This window comes from Oncorhynchus gorbuscha, unplaced genomic scaffold, assembly GCF_021184085.1.
Source record: "Oncorhynchus gorbuscha isolate QuinsamMale2020 ecotype Even-year unplaced genomic scaffold, OgorEven_v1.0 Un_scaffold_8733, whole genome shotgun sequence".
Taxonomy (NCBI): Eukaryota; Metazoa; Chordata; class Actinopteri; order Salmoniformes; family Salmonidae; genus Oncorhynchus; species Oncorhynchus gorbuscha.
The window spans coordinates 1-14,120 of NW_025751842.1; the positions used below are offsets into that span (position 1 = coordinate 1).

At 40.6% G+C, this 14,120-nt stretch overlaps 1 protein-coding gene across 3 annotated transcripts; it reads right to left on the reverse strand.

Annotated features, from left to right (window-relative positions):
- Positions 1-489: 489 nt before the first annotated feature.
- LOC124029998 (zinc finger protein 883-like) lies at positions 490-12,763 on the reverse strand. Of its 3 annotated transcripts, none has more exons than XM_046341525.1 (3): positions 12,420-12,742; positions 3,026-3,274; positions 490-2,303 (listed from the first exon to the last, which is right to left on the reverse strand). In XM_046341525.1, exons 1-3 carry the CDS (start codon positions 12,649-12,651, stop codon positions 1,213-1,215), a joined length of 1,572 nt encoding a protein of 523 aa, XP_046197481.1. In that variant the 5' UTR covers positions 12,652-12,742; the 3' UTR covers positions 490-1,212. The 3 variants fall into 3 exon arrangements, with proteins under 3 accessions (XP_046197481.1, XP_046197482.1, XP_046197483.1); XM_046341526.1 differs by having other exon boundaries at positions 3,026-3,271; positions 12,420-12,736; XM_046341527.1 differs by lacking the exons at positions 490-2,303; positions 3,026-3,274 and adding an exon at positions 11,063-11,646 and having other exon boundaries at positions 12,420-12,763.
- Positions 12,764-14,120: the final 1,357 nt, after the last annotated feature.

A 14,120-nucleotide genomic window follows, 5' to 3' on the forward strand; every position in this document is an offset into this window, starting at 1 on the left:
ACTTTAGTTGTATCTGTACTTTACTATTTATATATTTTGTTTGTTTTTAATTTGACCCCTTTTTTCAGAAAAATGTCTTTAAATAACTAATTTAGCAGTTTTGGGGCGTATCGTACTTTACTATTTATATCGTTGACAACTTTTTCACTACATTCCCAAAGAAAATAATGTACTTCTTACTCCATACATTTTCCCTGACATCCAAAATACCCCTTACATTTTTTATGATTAGCAGGACAGGAAATGGTCCAGTTTACACACTTATCAAGATAACATCCCTGGTCCTCCCCACTGCCTCTGATCTGGCGGACTCACTAAACACAAATGCTTCGTTTGTAAATGATGTCTGAGTGTTGGAGTCTGCTCCTGGCTTTCCGTACTATAAACATTTTTTAAAGACAAATGTGTCGTCTGGTTTGCTTAATTGAAGGAATTTGAAATTATTCATACTTTTACTTTTGATACATAAGTATATTAACAACCAAATACTTTTACTCAAGTAGTATTTTAATGGGTGACTCACTTTCACTTGAGTCATTTTCTATTAAGGTATCATTACTTTTACTCAAGTATGACAGTTAGGTACTTTTTCCACCATTTCCTCCCATCAGTATGAAACAGCAGGAACTGGGATTCATCAGACCAGGCAGTATGTTTCCAATTTTCCAGTGTCCAGTGTTTTCATTCCTTAGCCCACTGCAACAGCAGTTTTTTTTTGTTGAAAGCTAATGAGGATCTATAATAAATACACAACAACTAGATCATTAAGGATCATAGCTTTCACCTGGGTTCAGCTGGTCAGTCTATGCCAAGGAAAGAACAGGTGTCGTTAATGTTTTGTACACTCAGTGCATGTTGTGTCTACTAGCTCAATCCCACAGAAAACTGCAGAGTGAAGCAGTACCACTCAGTTACCCATCAGACTCCACTGTGAGAAGCCTCACAAAGGATATTCAACCTTAAGGGCAAATCCAAGGTCATCTCAATATCTTTACAGTAGATGCTAACAACACTCACCAAAACTGTCAAGGTGTACACTGATCAGTAAAGTAAAGACAGGCTAACATTTTATAATGCTCCAATCCCTCTGCATTGTTCTCTCACAGTGAGAAACAACAGGATAACAATTGAGTGTTCTACACTTTCTTAATTTGATTCAATTCAACGTTGCCAATTATTTAATGACATGAGAATTAAGTGGAGTGTCTAATCTTAGCTGGTCTGAGAAAACTTCTCTCCTTTATGTATACATTGGTGTCTTTTTAAATGGCCCAATCTGTAGAATCTCTTCTCACAGTCAGTGCAGTGATAAGGCTTTTCTCCTGTGTGTACACGTTGATGTCGTTTTAAGTTGCACAGTAGAGAGAAACTCGCCGCACAGTCAGAGCAGGAGTAAGGCTTCTCTCCTGTGTGTATACTTTCATGTCGTTTTAAGTGGCACAGTACAGAGAAACTTGCCGCACAGTCAGAGCAGATGTAAGGCTTCTCTCCTGTGTGTGTTCTCTGATGAACTTTTAGCCTAGTTGATGTTGTGAAGCATTTTATACAATCAGAGCAGGAATAAGGCTTCTCTCCTGTGTGTGTTCTCTGATGAACTTTTAGCTCAGCTGATGTTGTGAAGCATTTTACACAGTCAGAGCAGGAGTAAGGCTTCTCTCCTGTATGTATATGTTTATGTGTTTTTAAGTGGCCCAGTCGAGAGAAACTTTTTCCACAGTCAGAGCAGGAGTAAGGCTTCTCTCCCGTATGTACATGTTTATGTGTTTTTAAGTGGCCCAGTCGAGAGAAACTTTTTCCACAGTCAGAGCAGGAGTAAGGCTTCTCTCCTGTGTGTATACGTTCATGTCGTTTTAAGTTGCACAGTAGAGAGAAACTCGCCTTACAGTCAGAGCAGGAGTAAAGCTTCTCTCCTGTGTGTCTACGTTCATGTCGTTTTAAGTTGCGCAGTAGAGAGAAACTCACCTTACAGTCAGAGCAGATGTAAGGCTTCTCTCCTGTGTGTGTTCTTTGATGAACTTTTAGCCTAGTTGATGTTGTGAAGCACTTTACACAGTCAGAGCAGGAGAACAGCTTCTCTCCTGTGTGCACTCTCTGATGAACTCTCAGAGCCTTGGATGTTGTGAAATTCTTCCCACCGTCAGTATAGGAATACCGATTCTCTCCTGTGTGTATTTTTAGGTGTACTTTCAGCTTTGATAGAAATGGGAAAATCTCCTCACAATGTGGGCAGGGGTGAGACCTCTTAGCTCTGTGATCTTCCTGCTGTTGCTCTCTAGATGTAGAGAATGTCTCAACATTGTCTCCTGTGTGAACAACATCAGAAGAACCAGTCAGTTGGTGTGATATACATGTCAATCACATGTATTTTATGTAGCCCTTATTACATCAGAAGTTGTCAAAGTGCTTTACAGAAACCCAGCCTCAATCCCCAAAGAGCAAGCAACGCAGATGTAGAAACAAAGTGGCCACGAACCAGGCTCAAATGGGTGGCCAGTACTCTTCTGGCTGTACCGGGAGACATACATGTTCATATCAGTAGACAGCACAATAGAAAGGGGAACAGAACTATTCTAAAACTGGGTAAAAGCCATATCATCCTCCACTTACTATCAAAGGGTTAGTGACCAGGCTGTATCACATCTGGCCATGATTGGGAGTCCTATAGGGTGGCGCACAATTGGACCAGCGTTGTCCGGGTTTGGCCGGGGGTAGGCCGTCAATGTAACTAATAATTTGTTCTTAACTGACTTGCCTAGCCTTTTTTTTAAAGACTCATTTCATAGAACTTTAAAACACTGGCAGATTGTCTACTTCACCACTTAGGTGTACTACTCTTTGAGCACTCCAGATATCCCAGTGAATAAAACAAATGCTGACAATACTGGTGTCAAACCATGCAAGTAGAAGTAGCATGAAGTAACATTACCTTCTCATTGAAACAGTTAATCATGAAACAGTTCTGCAACTTTTCATACACAGTGGGAAATTGGAATGAACAACATAGTTAGATAGAACCTGCTCTTACCATGAGAAACAGGTTTCCCAATCTTCTCCTCCACTTCTTCATCTTTAATGTTGACATTCAGCTCCTGTGTTTGACTGCAGTCTTCCAGCTTCACTGATGCCATCTCTGGATCCTGCAGTGCAAACTGGGCTCCACTGTCACAATCAGGACCCAGTGACTGTAGGTTTGGACTCAGTGTGGAAGGAGAGAGGCAGGCTGGGTTTGTCGTCACTGTTGATGTTACCGGCCTCAGACTTAATTCTAGTCGTCCTGTAGTAACAATGAGAAACAGACAAAAAGTTATTGTCTTGACAGTTCCGGCACTCTCTATTAAAATATATTCGATTTTTTCTTGTGCAATTATCTAATTCAGTGCTTGACTTGGACTGAAATAGTTTGATACTCATTTTAGGTGGCGGGGTACTGTTTATATTTAGATGCAGGAGCTCCACAATACTGTAGAGCTAATATTCTATAAGAGGAACATGAGCTCAAGCAGTAGAACATTGAGGTGCTGGTACTCAGCTCCTGGTACTCAGCTCCAGTGAGCTCCTGTCCATCTCATTTCAATAGATCAGGTAGGTAAGCATTGACAACAAAACAAGAATTCATTCAAATTAGACAAAGTACACGCTACACAACGTAACTAAACTTAACCCATAGTAGATTTCTTGGATTTACATAAATTAATAATTAATAATAAACAACTCAAAAACCATTCAGTACAAGGTTGCAGTATGTTTTAGGCAGCACTATGTACTATTTTTCCTGAATAACCCTGTCTTCACTGTATTATTTATATCAAAAACCAATATTAACATTTATAGACAGAGATAGAAACTGAATGTGTCTGAATATTAGTACACATGTAGGACTGATCATCATTACATTCAGCTTCAAAACAGTAGTGCGACCATGAAATTGCCACTCTTTGACGCAGACAGAGTGGGCGCCGCCATTTTCCCAGCTCGTGAATTTTACACAAAACCAATAGCATGTAAAACGAACTCAGAAATCTCAAATAAATTGATTTGATTATTAAATGACCTTGAGAAAATTATGTACATCCACTCAGTTCCAAGATGGCGAAGCAGTCAGTCATCTTTGTCTTGGCCCATGTAGATCTTTTTTTTCGCATTCTTTTTAATATTTTTCCTAAACCTCAACTTCAAATACTCTCCTTCAACCCGCCTCACCCAATGTGGTGTGGATCTGTTTTTATTTCTAAAGTATTTCTATTTACCTCAGAACTGGAATCCCTCAACTGAAGCTAACTAGCTACCAGCTATCAGTCAGCTAACCACTGCTAGCGGTCAGCAACTTACCTTTAGCTCGGACAGCTCACGCCAGTTCTTACGAGTTTCAAACCAGAGTTTCAAACCAGAGCGGACCTATTTCTCTCCATATCCTCCGGATTCCTACCAGCAAACTCTGAACCTTTTCATCTGGATCATCGCCGCTTGCTAACCAAATGTGTATACCGAGTATGTCCACATCTCCGTCAGACCATTTTATTGGTAAACTACTTATTGGTAAACTAAATTAGCATTTTTTAGTGATCCAATACGTAATATAGTACACTTATCATCATTTGGTTTTAATCCAGAGAATAGCAAAAGTATCTAGATCCTCTATGAGGCCGTGGAGAGACTAATTGTGGTTTTAAAAGAAAACATAAATCATCAGCATACAATGACACCTTAGTTTTTAAGCCACGGATTTTGTAATCCCTAAATATTATTGTTTGATCTAATCTTAACAGCTAACATTTCGATGGCAATAATAAATAGATATGCCGATAGTGGACAACCTGGTTTTATTCCTCTAAATAGTTTAAAACTTTGAGATGTAGCCATTATTTACTATTTTACAACTAGGGTTACTATACATAACTTTAACCCATTTTATAAAGAGATTCCCCAAAACTGAAATATTCTAGGCATTTATATATAAACTCCAGTCGTACTTTATCAAAAGCCTTCTCAAAATCAGCTATGAAAACCAGGCCTGGTGTCCCTGATATTTCATAGTATTCTATTGTTTCCAGTACTTGTCTTATATTGTCTCCAATGTATCGTCCATGTAAAAAAAACTGTCTGATTACTATGAATAATAGCTGACAATACTTTTTAAATTCTATGCGCCAAGCATTTTGCTAGAATTTTTGCATCACAACACTGAAGTGTAAGAGGTCTCCAATTTTTTAAATGGAGTGGATCTTTATATATACCACTTGGGTCCTGTTTCAGTAATAATGATATCAGACCTTCTTGTTGTGTGTCTGATAATCTACAATTTATATAGGAGTGGTTAAAACATGCTAATAATGGTCCTTTGAGTATATATTTAAAAAAAAGTGTATACTTCCACTGGTATGCCATCCAGCCCTGGAGTTTTCCCATCCTTAAAGGCCCCAATTGCCTCAAGCAGTTCCTCCTCTGTAATTTGGCCTTCACATGAGTCTTTCTGTACAGATGTTAATTTTAACATTATTATTAGGAAAAAAATTCATGCAATTAGTTTCAGTTAGTGGATATGGAGGAGCCTGAAACTAAAACATATTCTTAAAGTACTTTACTTCCTCTTTCAAAATATAATTTGATGAATCATGCGTGACTCCATCATTTGTAACAAGTTTTAAAACTTTTTTTTGGTAGCATTTCTATATTGAAGATTGAAATCAAATTTGGTGCATTTTTCCCCATATTCCATCCAGTTCGCTTTATTTTTTATAATATATTACACTGGATCTTTCTTGAATAAGTTCCTCCATTTCTTTTTCCTCTAACTTATTCTGTGCCTCTATGGGACCGTTTTTATTGCCATCTAACTGTACTGTTAGTCCTTCAATTTCCTTTGTTAATATGGACTCTTGATCTAAAATCACTTTTGTTTTATAGATGAGTACTGAATTGCATGACCTCTAAAGGCACACTTAAGTGTCCCATACAATAAGGGGATCTGCTGTACCTATGTTATGTCTGAAAAAGTCAGTTATAAATTCTCCTGTCCTAGTTCTGAACAATTTATCATCATCTAGTAGGCTTTGATTAAATGTTCAATATCCTCACCCACATGGAAATTATTTTTAAACTTTTGGTGCCAGAGAGAATGGCATAAGAAAGTAGTCAAGACGACTAGCTTGATTAAGCCTCCGCCATGTATCTCACTAGGTCAGGGTATTTAAGTCTCCATATATCCACTAATTCCTTAAGTGCCTGAGGGTGATAGTTTGTAGTGCGATTTCCTTTCCGGTCCATAGAGGTATTTAAGACTATTAAAATCTCCCACCATAATAATAGAGTCTAGTGTTGCTTGTAGTTTTGATAAATTCTTATATATATTTTCAAAGAAGCTTGGATCATCATTATTCGGACCGTATAGGTTAATAAGCCATATCTGTTTATTGTCCAATAACATATTTAAAATAATCCACCTACCTTGATAATCTGTTTGGCACATTTTTGTACATTTGGATCAAAATTACTGTTAATTAAAACCATCATCCCTTTTGAATTTCTTTGCCCCCTGGGAGAAATATATCTCCCCCCAGTACATTGTTTGTTGAATGGGTTTCCTGTAAACAATAGATATTATATTTCTTCTCTTTTAGCCAGGTAAATACTGATCGTCTTTTCTTATTACCTGCTAGGCCATTACGATTGTAACTGGCTATACTTATTTCACCACTTACCATAATGAGAAACTTTCAATTCTATTTATCAAAATATAGGTTTATAAACGTACCATTACATGATGATTCAATTCAAATCAAATCAAATTTATTTATATAGCCCTTCGTACATCAGCTGATATCTCAAAGTGCTGTACAGAAACCCAGCCTAAAACCCCAAACAGCAAACAATGCAGGTGTAAAAGCACGGTGGCTAGGAAAAACTCCCTAGAAAGGCCAAAACCTAGGAAGAAACCTAGAGAGGAACCGGGCTATGTGGGGTGGCCAGTCCTCTTCTGGCTGTGCCGGGTAGAGATTATAACAGAACATGACCAAGATGTTCAAATGTTCATAAATGACCAGCATGGTCAAATAATAATAAGGCAGAACAGTTGAAACTGGAGCAGCAGCACAGTCAGGTGGACTGGGGACAGCAAGGAGCCATCATGTCAGGTAGTCCTGGGGCACGGTCCTAGGGCTCAGGTCCTCCGAGAGAGAGAAAGAAAGAGAATTAGAGTGAGCATATGTGGGGTGGCCAGTCCTCTTCTGGCTGTGCCGGGTGGAGATTATAACAGAACGTGGCCAAGATGTTCAAATGTTCATAAATGACCAGCATGGTTGAATAATAGTAAGGCAGAACAGTTGAAACTGGAGCAGGAGCATGGCCAGGTGGACTGGGGACAGCAAGGAGTCCTCATGTCAGGTAGTCCTGGGACATGGTCCTAGGGCCCAGGCCAGTTGAAACTGGAGCAGCAGCATGGCCAGGTGGACTGGGGACAGCAAGGAGTCATCATGTCAGGTAGTCCTGGGGCATGGTCCTAGGGCTCAGGTCCTCCGAGAGAGAGAAAGAAAGAGAGAAGGAGAGAATTAGAGAACGCACACTTAGATTTACACAGGACACCGAATAGGACAGGAGAAGTACTCCAGATAAACAAACTGACCCTAGCCCCCGACACATAAACTACTGCAGCATAAATACTGGAGGCTGAGACAGGAGGGGTCAGGAGACACTGTGGCCCCATCCGAGGACACCCCGGACAGGGCCAAACAGGAAGGATATAACCCCACCCACTTTGCCAAAGCACAGCCCCCACACCACTAGAGGGAAATCTTCAACCACCAACTTACCATCCTGAGACAAGGCCGAGTATAGCCCACAAAGATCTCCGACATGGTACAACCCAAGGGGGGAGGAAACCCAGACAGGCCGACCACAACAGTGAATCAACCCACCCAGGTGACGCACCCCCAGGGACGGCACGAAAGAGCCCCAGCAAGCCAGTGACTCAGCCCCCATAACAGGGTTAGAGGCAGAGAATCCCAGTGGAAAAAGGGGAACCGGCCAGGCAGAGACAGCAAGGGCGGTTCGTTGCTCCAGAGCCTTTCCGTTCACCTTCCCACTCCTGGGCCAGACTACACTCAATCATATGACCCACTGAAGAGATGAGTCTTCAGTAAAGACTTAAAGGTTGAGACCGAGTTTGCGTCTCTGACATGGGTAGGCAGACCGTTCCATAAAAATGGAGCTCTATAGGAGAAAGCCCTGCCTCCAGCTGTTTGCTTAGAAATTCTAGGGACAATTAGGAGGCCTGCGTCTTGTGACCGTAGCGTACGTGTAGGTATGTACGGCAGGACCAAATCAGAGAGGTAGGTAGGAGCAAGCCCATGTAATGCTTTGTAGGTTAGCAGTAAAACCTTGAAATCAGCCCTTGCTTTGACAGGAAGCCAGTGTAGAGAGGCTAGCACTGGAGTAATATGATCAAATTTTTTGGTTCTAGTCAGGATTCTAGCAGCCGTATTTAGCACTAACTGAAGTTTATTTAGTGCTTTATCCGGGTAGCCGGAAAATAGAGCATTGCAGTAGTCTAACCTAGAAGTGACAAAAGCATGGATTAATTTTTCTGCATCATTTTTGGACAGAAAGTTTCTGATTTTTGCAATGTTACGTAGATGGAAAAAAGCTGTCCTCGAAATGGTCTTGATATGTTCTTCAAAAGAGAGATCAGGGTCCAGAGTAACGCCGAGGTCCTTCACAGTTTTATTTGAGACGACTGTACAACCATTAAGATTAATTGTCAGATTCAACAGAAGATCTCTGTTTCTTGGGACCTAGAACAAGCATCTCTGTTTTGTCCGAGTTTAATAGTAGAAAGTTTGCAGCCATCCACTTCCTTATGTCTTAAACACATGCTTCTAGCGAGGGCAATTTTGGTGCTTCACCATGTTTCATTGAAATGTACAGCTGTGTGTCATCCGCATAGCAGTGAAAGTTTACATTATGTTTTCGAATAACATCCCCAAGAGGTAAAATATATAGTGAAAACAATAGTGGTCCTAAAACAGAACCTTGAGGAACACCGAAATGTACAGTTGATTTGTCAGAGGACAAACCATTCACAGAGACAAACTGATATCTTTCCGACAGATAAGACCTAAACCAGGCCAGAACATGTCCGTGTAGACCAATTTGGGTTTCCAATCTCTCCAAAAGAATGTGGTGATCGATGGTATCAAAAGCAGCACTAAGGTCTAGGAGCACGAGGACAGATGCAGAGCCTCGGTCCGAGGCTCTGTGTCTATATAGCTGTACCATGATATTTGCATTTCTACTAGGTAAACCTCCAACTGGTCCCTACTATTCCACCTGCTAAAAGCCCTCATCCCGAGTTGGGTTGTCATCCCAATGCCCGGCAGACCACACCCGACCCCCCCGTATCCCATAGCCCTGAACAGATTGGGATCCATCCTTCGAAAAGAGCACACAGTTCCATTTACCGAGTTGAAGTAGATCAACTGCCAAATGCCTTTCCATCGCCCTCACCCCGGTTTGTATTATATATAGCTCTGGATCATCCTTTATCGCCCCTAACATCTTTTACTCCTTCGCAACATTTGTGGGATACACACATACACCCACACACACTCAACCCTTTCCCCCCCACACAACCATAAACTCACATTCTCAACAGTTGCACCATCCCAGAGCCCAACTCAAGAAAGGTATTGATTTACAAATGCACTTACAGTTGCAGCTGTATGAGAAGGCCTGCAAGACCACACAAATATAAAATGGGCAGAAATTGAGAGATTTTATGAACCATTGTCACATCCTAGATGATGGAGGTCAAATGTACACCTTTTCCCTGAAACACCCACAATATGGTCACCCGTATTGACCATATTCCCAAGCATCTCCATGCAGTCAGACTTTGATTTTGCGCCACCAGGGTCACAATATACCCCCTCTCTGAATGTCAGAGTGTGACCCCCTCCCCATGGGTTACTGCAGCTAGTGTTGCCAGCACTGCCACTGCCTGGGTGGGGGCACCCCACTGGAATCCCCACCGTACAAGGTCGTCAAGGTTCTCATTAGCAGCTTTGAGAATTTCCTTGTGTAGCATTCTCCCCCCTTTAGGGGCCTTTGGCTTTGCAGGACCAAACCTGCCAGGCAGGCTCAGAATCTTGAGGGGGCAGTGCTGCTCTTGGTCTCTGACCGCATTTTGGCTGCATACAGACCTCTTACAGCAGGCCCATAAAACAGTTAGGGACTTGTCCTTAGTATCTGGGTCATTCAGGTGGGTGTCTAGGGTATAGGGTTGTGGACCGTACCATTAAATTAGGATTATAAATAAATAATTAGATATAATTTATTTAAAAAATGTAGTTCCCCATGATAGGACAATAAATAAATAAGAAGTATAATTCATTATAAAAGTATATCCATCATCTGAACATTGACAGCCCTCTCATACCCCGGCTCACAGCAATACATTGGGAAAGTTGAGTGAGTAATGGAATGGTTGCATATCCCAGAAGCAAACAAAACAATAAATAAACACACCCACACCACCCACACCACCCACACCATCCACACATACAAACCAAGTAAACAGGAGGCACAGTATCTTCACCATGTTGAATTAGTGCTTGTGTGTTCCAATTAGTTACAGGTGAAGATATATACAAAACCTTTTTTTTATTGTATTGTTACAATCCATAACCGGGCTAGAATTGTGTTTCATTATTTTCCTCATTTTAACCATTATTTTATCTTTATGAAGCAAATTTGGCAACGATTGGGCCTTTGGCCTCTCTGTCCGAAGCGGTGTACACATTCAAGTTGGATTTTGTCAATAGCTTCAAGTGGGATCTGAAGTACAGGTCTACCGATTAATCGGAATGGCCGATTTCAGGTTTTCATAACAATCGGAAATCTGTATTTTTGGACAACGATTTGGCTGAATTCTTATACAGTGGGGGGAAAAGTATTTAGTCAGCCACCAATTGTGCAAGTTCTCCTACTTAAAAAGATGAGGCCTGTAATCTTCATCATAGGTAAACTTCAACTATGACAGACAAAATGAGAAGAAAAAAAATCTAGAAAATCACATTGTAGGATTTTTAATGAATTAATTTGCAAATTATGGTGACCATATTCCCAAGCATCTCCATGGGTTTGGTACAGGTAGGCAGTCACTGTAAATAAGAATTGCTTCTGAACTGACTTGCCTAGTTAAATTAAATAAAACAATTATAATATGCCAGTACACTAAAGCCATGATAATGCATGCAATGCTTTATTATAAAGGTATTTTATTTAATGTGTTCTGGTACCTCGGAGACCCGCAGGTCACCTGCTCGGACTCACTTTTGGTTCCAGCAAATCCTAATTTACACATTAAACACTGGAGAAGTGGGTAGCTGCCGCTGCCTCCTCCGGCACACATCTCCTTTACATAGAATTCGTGAATTTGTGAGGATGTTGATTTTGGCCTTTGGAATAGACCACAACACCTGAACAGGATCGATACATCCGAACATCACACCTGCTAGACAGGAATGTCAGTGTTTTGCCATGACCAGTGAAGAGCCCGGATCTCAATCCCATTGAGCACGTCTGGGACCTGTAGGATCGGAGGGTGGGGGATAGGACCATTCCCCCAGGAAATGTCCAGGATCTTGCAGGTGCCTTGGTGGAAGAGTGGGGTAACATCTCACAGCAAGAACTGGCAAATCTGGTGCAGTCCATGAGGAGGAGATGCACTGCGGTACTTAATGCAGCTGGTGGCCACACCAGATACTGACTGTTACTTTTGATTTTGACCCCCCCTTTGTTCAGGGACACATTCTATTCTGTTAGTCACATGTCCATGGAACTTGTTCAGTTTATGTCTGCTGTTGAATCTTGTTATTTTACATACAAATATTTACACATGAAATTTGCTGAAAATAAACACAGTTGACAGTAAGAGGACGTTTCTTATTTTGCCGAGTTTATTTTTACCTTGTCAGCTCGGGGATTCGATCCAGCAACCTTTCGATTACTGGCCCATCTCTCTAACCACTAGGCTACCTGTACGTAATGCATATTAGTAGGCTGCGCAATACAAAAGGGGAATAAAGCGAATCTAAAACTCTAATAAGTCATGAAAATGATGAGCCATATCATCCTCCACTCACTATCACAAAAGGGTTAGAAACTACACAGACTCATTTCATAGAATTTAAAAACACTGTCAGTTTTACTACACTTCTTCAGTCTACTCTCTGATCACTCCAGATCGCCCTGTGAATAAAACAAATGCTGGAAATACTGGTGTCAAACCATGCAAGTGTCAGTAACATGAAATAATATTCATCTTCTCATTGAAACAGTTCATCATGAAACAGTTCTACTGCAACTTTTCATGCACAGCGGAGAACTTGTAACGAACAACAAAATTAGACAGAACCAGCTCTTACCATGACTAACAGATGTCCCAATCTTCTCCTCCTCTTCTTCATCTTTAATGTTGACATTCAGCTCCAGTGTTTGACTGCAGTCTTCCAGCTTCACTGATGCCATCTCTGGATCCTGCAGTGCAAACTGGGCTCCACTGTCACAATCAGGACCCAGTGACTGTAGGTTTCTACTCAGTGTGGAAGGAGAGAGGCAGGCTGGGTTTGTCCTCACTGTTGATGTTACCGACCTCATACCTGAGTCTGAAAATAGTATAAGAGAAACAGACAAGTTATTTTCTTGACAGTTTTGGCAAGGTCTTTAATCTTTATTAAATATATGTATTTTGTTCAATTATCTAATTCATTGCTTGACTTGGACTGAAAAAGTTGTCGATAAACATTTTGGGTGCTGGTACTGTTTATATTTCGGTGCAGGAGCTCCACAATACTTTTGAGCTAAAACTTAACCTGTAGTAGATAAATGCATAAAAGACTCAAACCATTTAGTACAAGGTTACAGTTTGTTTTAGGCATCAATATGTGATATTTTCATTGATAACGTTGTATTCATGGTTTACTTCAAAAAACAATTGTATTTCCTGTTCACACCATAGTAATGTTTATAGATAAAGACAAACTGAATGTGTCAATATTATTTCACATGTAGTAAACCGATAATCAATACCTTTAGCTTCAAAACAGTAGAGCAACCGTAAAATTGTCTCCCTGCTGCATCCACACTGCCTGCACTGAAGTCTGTTGACACAGACCGAGTGGGGGCCGCCATTTTACCTCCCCGTGAATATTTCCTTTCATGGAGTTCTACGGACAATTCCTTCAACCAAGTGACTTGGTTTTTGCTCTGACATGCACTGTGAAATGTGGGACCTTATATAGACAGGTGTGTGCTTTTCCAAATCATGTCCAATCAATTGAATTTACCACAGGTTGACAACAATCAAGTTGTAGAAACATCTCAAGGATGATCAATGGAAACAAGATACACCTGAGCTCAATGTTAAGTCTCATAGAGTCTGAATACTTATGTAAATAAGGTATCTGTTGTTTTGTTTTTTTATAAATGTTTAAACATTTCTAAAAACCTGCATTTGCTTTGTCATTATGGGGTATTGAGTGAAGATTGATGAGGGACATTTTTCATTAAATACTTTTTTTTAAATAAGGCTGTAACGTAACAAAATGTGGGAAAAAAATCAAGGGGTCTGAATACTTTCCGAACACACGGTATGTATTCATATCAGTAGGCTGGCTCAAAACTGTATGTATTCATATCAGGCTGGTACTGGGGTCTGGTACTGTATGTAGGCTGGTACTGTATGTATTCATATCACTAGGCTGGTACTGTATGTATTCATATCAGTAGGCTGGTACTGTATGTATTCATATCAGTAGGCTGGTACTGTATGTATTCATATCAGTAGGCTGGTACTGTATGTATTCATATCAGTAGGCTGGTACTGTACGTATTCATATCAGTAGGCTGGTACTGTACGTATTCATATCAGTAGACTGGTACTGTATGTATTCATATCACTAGGCTGGTACTGTACGTATTCATATCACTAGGCTGGTACACTAGGCTGGCTGGTACTGGTACGTATTCATATCAGTAGGCTGGTACTGTATGTATTCATATCAGTAGGCTGGTACTGTATGTATTCATATCAGTAGGCTGGTACTGTACGTATTCATATCAGTAGG